At 35.8% G+C, this 17572-nt stretch overlaps 1 protein-coding gene across 3 annotated transcripts in view; it reads left to right on the top strand.

The window, feature by feature from the left end:
- LOC129269693 (splicing factor U2AF 50 kDa subunit-like) overlaps positions 1–8080 on the top strand; it is a 28813-nt gene extending 20733 nt beyond the window's left edge. For 2 of the 3 annotated variants that reach the window (XM_064105231.1, XM_064105230.1), the window contains exons 10-12: positions 3998–4124; positions 4638–4741; positions 5464–8080. In XM_064105231.1, coding sequence (XP_063961301.1) covers positions 3998–4124; positions 4638–4741; positions 5464–5595 — 363 coding nt within the window. In that variant the 3' untranslated portion in view covers positions 5596–8080. The remainder of the gene's footprint in view (positions 1–3997; positions 4125–4637; positions 4742–5463) is intronic. The other variant, XR_010294771.1, reaches the window with a different exon arrangement.
- Positions 8081–17572: the final 9492 nt, after the last annotated feature.

Below are 17572 nucleotides of genomic sequence, written 5' to 3'. Positions count from 1 at the left end.
AGGCATTGGATTTGTACATAAGTTCATGTTTTTGAGCAAATTCGGGTCTGCATGCACTTATGAAATGTTGCGTAATTTCGGAACCGCATACCGGGGGTCACAAATCAAAAGTTGTGCGAGACTTGAAAGTGAAATGTCAGCGAGCGACGCGGTCAAAAAATTTCGCGCAGCAGTCTTCTTAGGGTTACAGACCTCATGAAATGATTGTTTGCTGCAACTAATTTCTTTTAACTTTAAGAAAAAAAAGGCATGGCATATCTTAAAGGTCAATGAGAGGGGCATTGAGGGGCGTTTTCACCACAGATGGACACAGAGGCAAAAAAATCAAGTTGATATTCATGTCAAATGCTTTATGTTTTTTAATAAAACAAGACCTGAAGTTTCTGAGACAAAATTTTTTTCCGACTCTGGCAGCCATTTTTTATTTCAAAATGGCTGCCAAAGTATGGATACAAATTAGTGTTGAAAATGGTATATTGATACATATTTTGTTTAGACATATTTTTAAAGAACAGGTTTGATCATGATGTTTTCACCTGTGATTTAGCTTGCTATTATAACACTTTTTAAAATCCCACAGAAAGAAACACCAGTAATTCATTCATCTGATAAAAAAACATTGATGAAGTATGTGATATGGTATGTAATGTCAGTTACCGAAAACATGAACTTTTTTTTCTCATTTCCTGGAAAAGAGGATAGATTATATGAAACTTGGTAGATTTCCTCTCTAGGTAACACCCCTCCCTTCTACACCAAAATTAAAGATTACCAATTAACAATGAAGCCATAGGGTACCATTAAATATATGTAATGTCAGTTACCAAGTGGAAAATGTAATGTCAGTTACCGAAAATGTAATGTCAGTTACCATGATAAAACGTTGGTTACCAATATTGAAATGCAAATATGTGGTCAATTTTATGGTGAAGAAATATTGTATACTTGTTATTTAAGTCTTTCACTTTAAAAGTCACACCAGGAGGAGCTTGCTATTGACTTTTAACCCTAAAATGGCCGGGGGGGTTGAATCAACCCCCCCCTCAACATTTTCTGCGATCATTCCGCCGCGCGAAATTTTTTGACCGCGCCACTCACAGAGTTTATACTTTTAAGTCTCGCGCATCTTTTGAGACCAAATTTACGATGCCCAGGTACGCGGTTCCGAAATTACGCAACATTTTGTAAGTGCATGTCAGACTAAAAATTGTTCCAAAACGTGATTTTGTGTACAAAGTCAATGCAAATTGAGTTTTCTCATCTTATTCATAAAGATATGATTATTTTTACTTCAAACAGCTGAAAGCAATTGATTTTAGCATAATTATGCTTCAAAAAGGTTGTGCAATAAATCTGGTGAAAAAAACAAAGAAAAACAAAAGGTTGAAAAACATAGAAATACATAAGAAATTCATAAAACAATAAGATACATAAGAAATTGATTTCCAAACCGAAGTTTTTTTCAATTGCCATTGTTAAGAATGCTAAAAAGAATATTTTTACCAAAAATTAGCATTCTAGGAGCTTTATTTAGTGAATTAGAGCAAAAAGTATGATTTATGCATAAATTAACATAATTAATTCATATAAAATAAAATCTCATTATTTTGGAAAATTTTACCATACAGCCTTGTAGATTACATCGCACACTACCAGCGTGCAAATTTTTGCGGCGCTCGTGCGATCGGCGGCCGAGATCTCAGGGGGGGGGGTTGAATCAACCCCCCCCCAGCCACAGAACAGCCCAAAAAGCCCGGCCTAGTTAGGGTTAAAAGGTATAGTTCACAAGGAATACTATATGAAATTATGAAGGAAGTTGCATTCCCATCGTGCAAAAAAAAATTACTATGAAATTGTTTTGTACATGCACTTACCAAGTACCTAATTGTTTGTATCAGACAATTTTTTGTTTGGTTTTTTTTTTTTTTGGGGGGGGGGGGGTAGGGGGTACTTTTCCCAACCTATTGCCTACATGTAAATCTGCAACATTTATTAAGCTTAACATTGTAATGAAGGGGATTTCCAGGGTCCCTTTTTTAGTTTCTAGGATTCTTTTGAGCATTGCCTTGCTAAAAGTAAGTTCCTGGTTTTTATACCTGTTAGTAGTGTGGATGTGTGATACAATTTTGTTTTTGGTTTACAAGTATAGATGAAAAGTGAAATTTGACAGTTCTGATCAATGTTGCATGGATCTACTAAAACTGTTTTTTTTTCTAATTTACAAATAGTTCAGTTTCAGTTTAGAAGCTGGAGTTTATTTTTTGTTGACAGCTTAAAAAAGAAATTAGCAAAGAAAATGATTAAACAAATTATGAAGAGAATTGAAATCTGACAGATATGAACAAGCATTGCTTGCACTGACCAGAATAGAAATCAATAAAACTACATGGCTGCATGAGATTTGGGGGAGGGGTGCGTGTAGCCTAGGGGAGGAGACCCTTATTCATTTTGCCTTTTTTGAGGGGAGGGGCAGGTTGGAGAAGGAAAAGGTTTAAAAAGTCAATATAAAACTGATGAATATATTATGGGTGTATAGTCAGAAAAATCCATGTGTACAGTCAATGCAATATTAAATTACTATAGGAAAACATGTAGCTGCTACTACCCCACCCCCCCCCCCCCCGAGTAAGTAAAACATACATTTTTTATGTTTTGATAATTAAAAATGTGAAGTATTATGAAACTTTTTTGATTCTAAAAAGCCTTACATATAAGTACCAAGAAAATTATGCCTTTGAAAATTATATAGCACTAGTAAATGTTAATGTGTATTGTCAGTTACCGACAAGTAATGATAAAAATATTCAAATCAAAGAAAGGAATTAAGAAAAAGAAAAAGTTTTTTCATTGAAATGTTCCTAGAAACTCGGGTATACTTCCACATCAAGCTCAATTTCATGTGAAGCCCTGCACAGAAGATACAATGCAATGATTCCACACATTTGACTTCCATGTGTTATCTCTATGGCAAATTAAGTGTAATGTCAGTTACCGTAATGTCAGTTACCAGCATGGTTGTGGAAAAATTATCATAGCCCCCAAAAGACAAAAACAAATTGTTTAATATTTTGACAAATCTGAACCTAATAATGGAGGTATATTTACATATTCAAATTATTACTCTATCTACTCAGGGACATGATATATTTCAATTTTAATGAACACCCTGAAATTGCATGTCCTTTTGCGTAATGTCAGTTACCGACACATTTTTGCTTGTTGATGCGTAAAAAAATGCGGTTACATAGGAAAACTTAGTATCAGAGTATACAGCAAGGTTCACTTTATTAACTCTATCAAAAGCAAACTCCCATCATTTGTTGTTTTAGAGATACACACAATGAAAGGTGTGAAAACATTGTGCCGTGTAATGTCAGTTACCGTGAAAATGCCCTGAGGCCAATCAAAAGGTCATCCACTGTCATGGCCTCCGATGGCATTGGATTAAAGGGGAAGTTCACACTGACAAAAAAATTTGTTGTAAAAATAGCAGGAAAAATGTGAATATTGGTGAAGTTTGAGGAAATCCATTGAAAATTAAGAAAGGTGTTTAAATATTAAGTTTTGATTTGTGACGTCATATACCCTGTACGAGCAGCTCCCATATGTTATGTAATATAGAATGCATAAATTTCAATTTTTTTATAGTTCGTGATGACTACAAATCTTCTTTTTTCAGGATTGGTATAAAATAATTTTTCTCTTGATATACTGAAGGTACAAGAGAAAACATTTTTAATTTACATTTTTAATTTTTAATTACATTTCATTGAAATATTTTTATTCACGATACATGGTAATTAAAATTCTAATAACTAATAATTCTAATGTCTTTGATAGATTTTTCTCAAACCTTCACCAATACTTTTTGTCATTTTTTTCCTGCTATTTTCACAAACTTTTTGTCAGGGTGAACTTCCCCTTCAGGTTAATCCCTGGTATGGTTTGTTATTCCTTCCCACTTGAACCATGCATGTCTTGTGTCATTGTAATACAGGGTCAACAAGTCCAGATCAACATTCCTGGTTTATCGCTACCTGGTACTACAGGACCAAACACAGAGATCCTCTGCCTCATGAACATGGTCACTCCAGACGAACTCAAAGATGAGGACGAATATGACGGTAAAATGAAATATGATAGAAATCAATGATTGGTAATGGTGGTGGTGGTGGTGATGATGATGATGAGGAGGAGGAGGAGGAGAAAGAGGATGGTGCTAATTATGATCGTGGTGTTGATGAGGTGATGATGATGAAGTTAATAATGGTGAGGATATCAGGATGATACATTGATGATGATGATGAAGATGATGATGATGATAATGATGATCGTGATCGTGATGGTGATGATGATGATGATGATAATGATGATCGTGATGGTGATGATGATGGTGATGATGATGATGGTGATGATGATGATGATGATGATGGTGATGGTGAGGTGATGGTGATGGTGATGATGATGATGATGATGAGGAAGGGGAGGAGGATGGTGCCAGTTATGATAGTGGTGTTAAAGATGATGTGATGATGATGAAGTTAACGATGGTGAGGAAAACAGGATGATATATTGGTGATGATGATAATGATAACCAATTAACCATGCAAATTGACTTCTTGAATTTTCTTTTCCAGATATTGTGCAAGATGTGAGGGAGGAATGCCAGAAGTATGGCCAAGTTCGCAGTCTTGAGATCCCACGTCCCATTAATGGCTTAGATATCCCCGGTTGCGGAAAGGTAATTTTAACATCAAGAAGTTGGAGAGTTGTGATCAGTGATATTGCTATACTATGTAGAGGGATAGGAGTGACCGTCCACTATGATTTCTTTTCCTAGAATTGTAAGAAAAAAAAGAGGGGTCAAAAGAGGAAGCTAGAAAAAAAGAAGAGTATTAGAAAGGTCACTGAGAAAAAAAAAGATCCTGGCACCATTAATGTATGTGATCACCATGCAACATGTTCCATTCTTTTAATTGTGCCTTTGTTTTCAAGTAATTATTGTTTTGGTAATTCCATATGCTGAAGCACTTTTGTGCTGTATCAGTAAGTTAACTCCAATCTCTCTTTCAATGTACTCTAATGTCAAAATGGATAAAGAGTATGAAATACATTACTCATTTATTCTAAACTGTTAAACATTCAAAAAGAGGGCAATCGACTTTACAAGATCAAGTTTGTGTCTGTGGAAACATTGAGCCTTCAACATTGGCTGTGTGACTCTATGCAGCGATCGTGAATGTGTGCAAATCCATTTTAAACCTCTTAACTATTCATGACACCATTGACTCTGTTGTTTGTTTATATAAAACATGTACCTGTATGTTTAATTTGTCAAAATCAGTTACATAGGGAGATGAATTTTGTAGAGTTGATTTTGTTACTAACATTTGACATTTATGTAAAGTAGCTTTAGAAAATTATATAAATTTTCATTGATGGTATTTGTTATAATTCTTACAGATCTTTGTTGAATTCATGACTGTTATGGATGCCCAGGCGGCTCAGAGAGCCCTCGCCGGTCGGAAGTTTGCCAACCGCACCGTTGTAACGTCCTTCTATGACAACGATAAGTACCACAGAAGAGAATTTTAAGATTTGTTTTTACACGCTGGATCACTCGATGAATGTAATACTCAATTATTGGATGAGCACACATCATCGGACAACTAATTTGTATTTATTGTTAAGTACCTGTGCAGTACACAAATTTCAGTGTAGAGGCCTGTTTGGTGACCCTTTTCAATTTTTTTCATTGATACAAGTAGGGGTTTTAAAGCTGTAGCAAAATATAAATGGATATAACCATGATACTGTAAACTTTCACACCTTTTCTGTAGAATTTCATCATTATGTTTAATAAACACTGGATGCATACTTCTTGTCAATATTGTAGTTCATACATGTATTCTGTAATACGTACATTGTATTGCATATTACTTCATAAACTTTGATGTGAAATATTAATCAGTCATTTGCAAGCATTACTAACCGAAGGCTTTGATCGAATTATCAAATGCAACCAAACACGAAGGTGGCATTCATTGCTTTTTTATGGCAGGGGACAATTTTGTCAACAATGTAGCTTTACTTTGTCTGGAATATTTATTGCACGCTTTATTCCTTGAAAACTACATATTGTTTGCTATTCACTGATTGCAATGTTAACGGTATTAGGCTATTTACTTTTAGGTGGAATTCACAGTGAATTATGATGTACATATTGGAGGTGGTTTTCAATACCCAATGTTGCAATGGAATGTTCAAATGTCTCAGTTCTCAAATGAAATAACTTATAGCATTTTTCACTTAACCCTTATTAAACTGGGGGGGGGGGGGGTCAATTTGACCCCCCCCCCTCGACATTCACTTAAACCGTTTATATACTAGTAGTAGAATGTGGTAAAATCGTGAGATCTTATTTCCACTATTTGCAGTGAAATCCTACATTTCAAACATCAATTTTGTTGGATAAGAAGTGGAATATCCCTAATTTTAATCATTAGACCTTATATTTATTCTTGAAGCTTGTGAGGTTGCATTGTTTTATCAATCAAATTTGCATTGTGAGTAGGGTTTTTGAAGTTTGAACAAGGGCTACAGTATTTTTCACCTTTCACATTGCATGAAAAATATCATTGTAATTTCCTATTTTTTATGTTGCTGAGACAGAAATATTGATTTTTTGAACCAGTTTGGAACGTGAATGATTAATGATTAGCTCTTAAATCAATAAATGATTAATTTTTTTATCATTGATCTTTAATAATCTCTCTGATACACCATAGCTAATGATTAAGTACTTTCCTGCGTCCACCTTACTCACATATTAATATATTGATTGCGCAATTTGTTGACCTGTCACTACTAAGCACTCATTGCAGTTGCTCTAGAAACTTGAACAAAAGAAATTTCATATCTACTATTTTACATGATTTATTTGCGGTTTCTTCTTTTACCTGCTTAATTTATCTCATATCACTCAGAGGTTTGATAGGAATGTTATCTATTTTCTCTAATCCAGAGGTTTTTTTTCGTTCTAAAATATCTATTTTATTCCCCTTCCCAATGGTTGAAGGAGATACAGGAAGCTGCGTACGGTTGGGCGAAGGTTTATGCACTACAGATCTCTGGGATCCAATTACTTTCTCAGTTTCTTTTGAATGCTTCACATAACTGTTGCTCTTCGAGTAAAAACGTGCAAGACATATTATTTTAGTTTGTTCGAACCATATTGCTACATGAATGGGAATGGCATATTATGTTATTGCCATTACATGTACATTCCTTAGCAAAGGTGTTTGCGATTAATCACTTTCAGTGATATTTTATAGTAATTACTAGGTATTCCCATGAGTACTTGTATATTACCCAGGCTTTGTCTGCATGCCATTCACCAAAATACTGTTTTCTGGGATATTTTTTCAGGTTTCATTTTCACCAAACAATGAGATTAAGCATTACATAACGAACGTTCTGTTTGAAAAAAGGTAATGATGATTATGTGAATTTGTGTCCAAGCTTCGCCCCTGAGGAATTAGTACTGGAAGAACAAATTATTATGTACAATGGATTGCAAATATTTAAATGTGGCCTACTTCAGACAACAAATTTTGGCTTAAATCTGTGAATGATAGTTTCTTGTAAGTTTACCTAGGTCACATTTGCTCTACGGCGGCCGTACGGCGAGTCGAAGACGGCCGTTTTATTCATTTTTATTCAAACCAAATTTATCTGGTACAAAAAATGTTAAAACGGCTATTTTCGACTCGCCGTACGGCCACCGTAGAACAAATGTGACCAAGGTATTACAGGCCCCAGAAGTTCACTGAATAAGATGCAATTCTCACAATGCTAATTGAAGTAAAAATCATATGTTTGCTCATTCAAAATTAATTCACCCATTTGTCAAGATGTAATGTTGAAAGCAAGAAGCTGCATGTTTCTGCAAAGTTTATGTATGCCTAAAATAAATTTCTGTAATTTTTGTATTTGTCTCATTCAACATATTTTGATTTGTTCTTGAGTGGTTTCTATTACTGAATGTTTTTTCCAAATAAATGCTTTGTAGTCCAATGCAGTTTCCTCTTAATTCAATGTTTTTCTTTTCTTCAAGTTTGTATAATCATGTTTTAAGATATTAGAGAGTGTCTGGTTGCGGTTGTATTACAATAAGATGTCCAAGGAGGAGCTGAGCTGACATATAAATTTTGAGATTAATTACGATTAAAGGGGGAGTGAACTGTGTGTGGTCTCTCATTGACTGTGTGTTATGAATACATAGTCTTAAAATATACGTTTTCAGGTATATACTAATACTACAGAGAATGAATTGACCCATTATTGTATTTGTATAGAGAAACTAAAATGTTATGAGTGGAAAAGTAACTGTTTTGCTACTTGGTAACGTGATTATTGCAGTATAAGTGTATTGAGTAGTTAATTAGCATGTTATCATTCAAGTGGGTCTATATTACTAGACTACACTAGCATTATGGGTCAGGAAACTGGTCAGGTATTAGTAGTTGAGGACTCGAGATGGCACTTTTGGTTCGTGTCTGCTTTAAAGTGAAGATTTTATGTGACTGCCTGTTTTTGAGGGGATAAACTACGCGATAGAGGTTATTATGTCGGCTTTTTTTCCTCGGATGTGCGACGTATTCTCGTACAGAGAAAAAGGTTTCAAAATCGGGAGGGGGGGGGGAAGGAAATACTTTTCACTCTATCATTAAAAAGGAAATATTTGAGGTATCATTTGGATGGGGAAATCATAGAAAAAAATACTTATAAGAATGATGACTTTTTGAGGGTCCATAGTGTTGAGGCAATGCAAGAGCATGATTTACACCATTTAATTAGGGGGGGGGGGGGGGTATGACAATGTTTAAAAAAAAAACCCTGAAAATATTTTGGAATTATCAGCAAGCCCATGTGGAATTGCCTTAGATCTGTCAGGGTCCTGGGATAGAGTTGGCCGAAGTAAAATGGAAAAGAAAGGATGATTTTCTAATAAGCTGGAAGAAAAGAAGAGAGATAGAGAGGGGGGGGGGGGGGGTGAGGAAGAGAGAGGATGACAGAAAAAGTCTTGACGCCATAATACTATTTGAACTCTTGCGGCTCCAGAGTTATATGGCACAGACGTCTCGTAATTAATTGCGTCCTCCCCTTTCTTCTTTTTTCCCCCACTTGTAAAAATTATAGGGGGCGCTAAAAAATAATCGATCTTGTTTTCTGCAAAACAAGAATATAAAGCAAAATAATTAGCTGGCAAGTGGTGGAAAAATTAACTTGGCTCTGTTGCATATAAGCTTTCGATTGGAATAGGCCTAGTTCTACAATTTGTTAATTTGACCAAGGACCCTTCTCTTCGAATAATAATATTAATGATAATGATAATACATAACATTTATAAGGCACTTACTAACGGTGTTTCTAAGCGCACTGTGCTCTGTTCATGGTTAATACTTGGGATTAAAAGAGAAGAAAGAAAAACGTGGAAGCGGAACTTGTGCACCTCCAACTGACCGACCCACAACTGTGAAACAAGTAGGTTTTGAGTATAGGGCTTTGAACTGATTGACAGACTTGGCATTATGAATGTAAGATGGGAGCTTGGTCCAAGGGGAAGGGGTAATTGAAGAAAAAGCGCGATCACCATACTTTATAGAGGTCTAAAGAGGTATAAATGGGGTCTTAATTCAGACGGGCGTCAGCTTTCATGGGGGAGAGGATATTATTTGCTAACCACACACTTTGTGAAAAGCTTTGGAAATATTTGCAGCTGAGACATCTGATAGGAAAGGCGAACTCGGTGTACCAGCGAGAAATTCCTCGGCCAAACCCTCTCGGGCAACTGCCGGGCCGTGGGAAGTGAGATAATGGCCCTATTCTCAGTGAAGTCGGGTTTAAATCGGGGTTTAGATATTAGACAATGGTCTAACTCTGTGCTACAATATTATGTGAAGCCAAATATGTCAAAAATACGTGTACATTGCCTGTTTCTTATGTTTACTGTGCTCTTTCCTAATCCTTAACAAATCTTTGAGATTGACTCGAGAGTCAAATGAGCGGATACATTGAAGCTCTACTGTCGGGTATTTATGCAACTATTGGCTACCCATAGACTGACAACTCTACGACTACACCCGACTACAGAATGCGGGCCACTGACTTTAAATTTCAATCTTTGGACCCCATGGAAGAACAGTATATGGGCAGAGTTGAACTGGATGTCCTTCCGATTTTACTATCTTCATGTCTCTTTGGTATATATATTTATATATATATATATATATATATTTGTATAAGTTTGTTTCTTGTTAATTTATATTTTGCTTTTATATGTTCCTGTGTACACTTATACAAATACAAACATATTAAGACGATTTCCAGTAACATTACAAAACGTCTACTAGTCATAAATCTCGTTCAACTCTGGGCAGTGGCGTACCTAGGATTTTCCACAGGGGGGGCAAAACCGTCCGCCAAAAAATTTGACAAGCAAAAAAAAAAAAAAAAAAAAAAAAAGGTCTTCGATCACAAATAAAGGATTTCGTACCAGAAAAAAAATTGACAAGCAAAAAAAAAAAAATGCTCGTCAAGGGGGGAAAAAAGGTTTTTTCAAGCCCGTCAGGGGGGGCAAAGATACGTTTTTGCATGGGTTGTGACTCGTCAGGGGGGGCAGAGTGCCCCCCCGTAGGTACGCTAGTGAATGTCAAATTCCCCATGAAAACAAACGATAATCTTCCTTTAAGGGATCGAGACTCCAAGTTAAGCTAATGAATGTAATTGCTATACAAAATCCATCACGTTTGCTTTATCGAGACGAGATGAATAATCTGGCGCCTAATGAGAGTGCTCTCATGTTTATAATACATGTACTTTCATGAGATGGAAACGCTCCATCCACATCTAAAGTAAATATTGGACAATTCAAGGTTGAATAATGGATCGGATGAATGAACTATAGGGAGGTGAAAAGAGTTCAAACGCGCATCCCTCTGATTGAAAAAAAAAATCACTTTAGCAATTTGGTACATTTACTTGTACTGCCAGGGCCTCGCCAAGGGTTATTTTTTTAATTGGGGGGGGGGGGGGGGGGAGGGGGGGGGGGAGGGGGGGGGGGGTAAGACGATGTAAATGATTATGACGTGTTTTTTTAATTTTATTTAATAATGTGGGTAGTGTAGACTTAACACGACCCAGATGTCTATTTTTAAACCTTTCTTTTTCATTAAAAAGCTCACAGTTGAGGCAAAAAGTTTACATACACCCATGGAATTCAGTGAAATTTGTTTGCTTGCCAAACATCGTAAAATTTATAATATCTTCAGAAATATATACTACCATGACGAATTTGGTATCAAAATAATGAAAGAATGTAATGCTGTTGGGGTTAGAGTATATTTCAGGTGGAATTTTCTCTGAAGAAAAAAAAGTAATATTCGTGCCAAATGTATTCTATTGTTTGTCATATTTTCAGACATCGTTACATAGAAATATATAAATGTCAAATATTTTATAAGATGCAGTAAATTTTAAGATGTTAGGCACTGTGAAATTTTCTTTGATTTTTCCCGGTTGTATATAAACTTCTGGCCTCAACTGTTACCCGATATTGGTAAATACGGAATGCGCCAGGGTTCAGAGTTAAAGGGATGCTCCGGGCTGAGAATGTTTAATATATAGATAAAAAGAGTAAAATTCACAGAGCAAAATGCTGAAATTTTTTATAAAAATCGGGGCAACAAATAACGATGTAATTGAATTTTAAAGTTTAGCAATATTCTTTAAAAGAGTTATATGCACGTCATCATGAATATTCATTAGGTTGGCTGATGACGTCACATCCCCTCTTTCCTTTTTCTTATGTTATTACATGAAATCATAATTGTTTCATTTTTCATACATGCGTGAATGATATGTCTCCCTTATAATGACAAGTTGCAGCATTGAATATCTAATGCACTAATTCAGTTATCAATCCAAGTTTTGTATGGTCTTGGTAGAACAAAATCGAATAAACCTAATTTCATATGATAAAATACAAAAGAACAAGTGGGGATATGACAACATCGGTTTGCTCATTGAATATTCATGAAGACATGCCTAGAACTATTTCACCGAAAGAATTCAAATCTTTAAAATGCCATAGCTTTGTTATTCCTTTTCTGATATTGATGAAATTTTCACTGTTTAGTTTGTCTGAATTTTCTTTATCTGTTCAGAACATATTATTTTCAGCCTGGAATATCCCTTTAATTGTTCCATTAATTTGAGCGTACATGTTAGAAAGATACTCTAAAAGCTTTTACATTGAGGGATTTGTTTTGCTTTCGATGCCTCTCGCAGTCTTCCTTTGCTAGAAGACCATAATGTGATTATTATTGTTCGCAATTATCGACTCTCCATTATAATCCTTCCCATTTCTTCCTCTTCCCACCCCCTTTTCATCGCCTATAAATTCTTCACTACGCGGGATAACTTAGGCAGCGGCCGCTCCCTACCCCCCCCCCCCCGTGCTGCCGCCCCTGCTTGACCAGTCTACTCGAGGGTGACCGACATGGGTTTGACCAACCTTGACCGTGACCTTAACCTTGTCAGTATGCAAAATTGTTTCACATCTCAGGCCTGCATCCTCCCCTCGGCCTCCATGCATGAATCTAAGAGCCCTCCTGATCGTGTGTCTAATGGAAATTTAATCGAGACGTATAGAGGGACGGTCACACAAGTAACTATATTAACTCAGCCATCCGATGGTAACTTGCCTGAAATCCTTGATTCTGATTGGATGCTTAGCATTGTTACCATGGTAGTTATGGCAAAATAATAGTAACTTTTATGCAACAGGTCCCATAGTGGTTTAGCCAACGTGCTAAGCCATTTTGTTAACAATTATATAAATAGTGTACAATATATTGTACATTATTTTATTTATACTGGATGTACGACAAATATAAAATTATCCCGAGTGCAGGTTTATTTCACCGAGGCCGAAGGCCGATGTGAAATAGACCTGCACGAGGGATAATTTTGTATTTGGAGTTCATATTGTCCAGTAATATTGTATAATAGAACGTTCACTATAACACCCACTACGCGAGCAAATGGGAGGAAAAGTGATGACGTCACTATAAAAATTAAGATTCAACGCATTGTACGCGTTTAAGTAATACTGGCTAAATGCGCATTGCCATTATTCTCCCCATTCATTTAACACGGGCTTTACCCTCCAAAAATCGAAAGTTATATTGTACAAATGTACTATATAACTTTTTGAAGGGAGGTCACGTGGTACCAATTTAGCCAATCACAGCTCGTATTTTACTACCACTATTTGCTATATATATATATATATATATATATATAAATGTGTAAAGTTATACATGTACAACATGTGTAAAGTTATACATGTACATATATGTATATATATATATATATATATATATATATATATATATATATATATATATATATATAATGAGATAAGGCGAGGCCAACTCAACAGATGACGCAGGACACCATTATTTGCTTTAGCTTTCGTCTTTTAATTGAGACTTCGTCAGAAGCGTCTGTAATTACAGACTATTGTGATAGTTAAGTATGACCGTATCCTATCTCGTTAATTCATAAGGTAGGCCTAATGGAATGTAACCGAGGCGCCGAGACGTGAACGTTCAGATATGCGAACGTAATATTACATGCAATCCTCCAGCTAAATGCCCCAGTGAATTCATTAAGATCACGCCAATGACCATTACGGTGCGTATAATGTATTCAATCATCATAAAGCTTTGATAGTCCATTAGTTATTTCTTCATCGACTAATATTACTCTATCCTTGGTGAAGTTGGTGTTAAATTGATAGACCGCTTGTTCTGTTCCGACAAGCCGTGACGGTGCGACGGGGGTAAACCAGGGTTAATGTGGAAAAGGTTGCAATCATTGATGGTTGGTATATATGGGTTAAAGGAAATGATTTGGTAAAAAGCTGCACTAAAATTATTGCAAAATGTATGAGCAATTTTTATTTAGAAACCAAAGATTAACTCAATGCCATCATCGATCGGGAGTTGGGGTGGCCGGGGGGGGGGGGGATGGGTCTGTTATTGCAAGGGGGATACCATGCTCATTTACTAAAACAAAAACACCTGAAAAGGGTGTGGGGGAGAGATTCGCGGTAGAGCGATCGATGTACCCGCGTTTAATAAAAATGTTATAACAATGGCCAAAATCAGGAAAACGACTAATACTTTAAAACATGAAAATATAATTATTTGAGACATAATCAAGAACGGGAAAACGCGACAAGTCGAAGGATGATGAGGGTGCGAAGTTTTGGAAATCCATGCTGGATAGGGGCTGGATCATGATGTCCACCTTAATTATTATGACAATTGCCCGAGCCCCCAGCCTGTCATTCATTCCTAATCCAGACAAGGCACATTGTAAGAAGTAAAAGGAATCAACATTTGTTAAGTAGGTTATGCTGGAGAGAATACGAAGGACTGTTGAAAACTCACGTATTAAGCTGATTTCAGGTTTCTTTTTATCTAATTCTCTACCCAATATTCTAGTCAATCCAGACTTGATTTAATTTTTCCAATCAATGAAATAATCAGATGTCAATCCTTTTGCAATGCGTCCTTAATGTAACCCAACAATTAATTCTTAAAAAGGGAATAGAAAAATGAACATTCTGAAGCTTCGCGTATAAGTGCATGTGGTTGAGAAATCCCGTCTTTTAATGAGCAAGCTGATGATGTCATACCCCCACTTATTCTTTTGCATTTTATCATATGAAATTATATCTATTTAAATATATTTTGTTCTTCAAGAATGAAAAAAAAATGACCAAAAACTTATTTTGCTTCAAGGGGGACATTGCCATACATGCATGAAAGTATGAAATAATTATGATTTCTGGCATCACAAACCCACATATTGCATATTCATGACGGCGTGCGAAAAACTCTTTTTAAAAAATATTGCTAAATTTTAACATTCAATAACTTTGTTCTCGTTTGTTGTCAGATTTTGATGACATTTTCATCTTTTCACTCAGCGAATTTTACTCTATTGAGTTAAATAGGATTATTTTAAGCCCAGAGAATCCTACAAAACTTAAAGCGTCACTTGGCCTATATGCAAAAATGAGTATACTTTTTTCAAAGTATTTCGATTTCAACCTTACTGCAAATTGTAGAGCGGGGGGGGGGGGGGGGGGGGGAGAGAAAAGAGAGAGAGAAATGGGGGGGGGGATGAGCTGACCGTTTATTAAGTATTCTAGTCCTTTAACCCTTCACCGGCATCGATCCTATTAGAGAATTAGCGGTAATTAAATGTAAAATGCATGAAGGAAAAAAAATTGCTTCCAGGATCAGAATAAGTGATAAGCCATACATCATCAAAAGGACAATAAGATATTTAAGCTCACAAGCATTATCAAGCCATGAATTTTTTAACAAGGGGGGAAAAGGTATTGCAGTAATGGGGAAAAATCGATGAGGAAGGGCTTGAAGCTTCAAAATGTTATAGTTATTTTATTTGTATCCGGTTTTGTTGAAAATCTTTGGTGCTGTGCTTGTGGAGTGGACGTGGCATTTGATAAATAATCAATCATTCAATATACATAAAATTCAGTTAATCAGTCGGTCAATCAATCAATCAATCAGAAAATCAATCAATCAGGCAATCAATTAATCAATCAATCAATCAATCAATCAATCGACCAACCAACCAATCAACCAACCAACCAACCAACCAACCAACCAACCAACCAACCAACCAACCAACCAACCAACCAACCAACCAACCAACCAACCAATCAATCAATCAATCAATCATTCATTCAGGCAATCAATCAATCAATCAATCAATCAATCAATCAGTCAATCAGGCAAATAATCAATCAATCAATCAATCATTTAATCAATTAATTTGACGTTAGCAAAATAGATGCTACATTCGCTGTGTATTCACACGCTGCAAAAACTCCCGTGTTTGAGCCCGGAATCCATATATGTCCACACAGTTTGGTTTTGGTCTAACACCAAGATATGTGTTTATACAACACAAAATAGTTTTAAGGGGATACTCTGGGCTGAAGATATTTATATCTAAATAAAAAGAGTAAAATTCACAGAGCAAAATGCTGAAATTTTCATTAAAATCAGATAACAAATAACAAAGTTATGAATTTTAAAGATTTGCATTATTCTGGTGAAACAGTTCTAGGGATGTCTTCATTAATATTCATTATAGGTGGGCTGATGATGTCACATCCCCACTTTCCTATTTCTTATGTTATTACATGAAATCATAATTGTTTCATTTTTTTTTTATAAATGTGTAAATGTGTCTCCATTATGATGAAATATGTTGCAGCAAGAAATGAATAATGCAATTAATCAGTTGTCAATCCAGTTGTTTTGGTTCTTGGTAGATTAAAAAAATAATAATAATCCTAATTTTATATAATAAAATACAAAGTAACAAGTGGGGATATATGACATTATCTTCCCACCTAATAAATATTCATGAAGACATGCCTAGAACTGTTTCACCGGAATAATGCAAATCTTTAAAATTCAATAACTTCGTTATTTGTTATCCGATTTTGATCAAATTTTCAGCATTTGGCTCTGTGAGTTTGCTCTATTTATTGAGATATAACTATCTTCAGACCGGAGCATCTCTTTAAAACAGCATCGGTTTGATTCCAGGCTGGTGTTGTTTCAATAGAACTTCTCTGTGGACATAAAAGGTTCCGGGCTGGTGGTAAATCAACATCGGAGTTCTTGCAGTGCAGTATGTGAGTTTAAAAGTTGTTTTACGCCTTATACAACATTGGCCTACTTCGATTTTATAAGGGGTTGGTCATTTCATGTTGTAAACATTGTTTGTATTATGTATCATGAGACTGCGATTTCTCAGCGTAATTAGGGCATGATGATCCTTTTTCTCATTGGTTACATTACTAATCATACTAATAACCTGTAAGATCAGAGAACTGTAACGAGCTTTCGTTTTGGACGGCGCTCTGTCGTCGGATGTGCAGTGTATTGTAAATCGCTTTGATTTATAAGATGGGGATCACAGGTATTACGTAACAAAAAAGGTATCAAGTACCCCCCCCCCTACATGGTCACGTAATCATGAGTTGACCCATGGTGATTAAATTTCACCACCGGCCATCGAAACATCTCTCAAGCAAAACTGAACTCCTTATCACTGGCGTGCAGAAAGGGGGTGGGGGGGGGGGGCGCTTGAGGGCATGTACCCCCCAAAAAAATATTCAAGGCCAAGAAAAACAGGAGAAAAGGGAAAGGGTGGAATTTAGAAGTTATTTTCTGAATATAAGTCCAAATCTATCTAAAAAATTAGATTCTAATATTTAGAATTAAAAAAAGAATTTGCTCGGTCGCTTCGCTCGCACCTTTACATAAATGTTTACCCTTTTCGCCCTGGCATGCTCCCGAATAAAAAAATGTTGATTGGCTCATATGCCACTGCTTCTTATTTTCGCCACATTCATACCAATGAAATTGTGTCCAAAGCAATCGATGAAAAA

This window comes from Lytechinus pictus, chromosome 10 (genome assembly GCF_037042905.1).
Source record: "Lytechinus pictus isolate F3 Inbred chromosome 10, Lp3.0, whole genome shotgun sequence".
Lineage (NCBI taxonomy): Eukaryota > Metazoa > Echinodermata > Echinoidea > Temnopleuroida > Toxopneustidae > Lytechinus > Lytechinus pictus.
The sequence above is the reverse complement of the archived record's forward strand: the minus strand, read 5'-3'. Positions and strand labels throughout refer to the sequence as shown.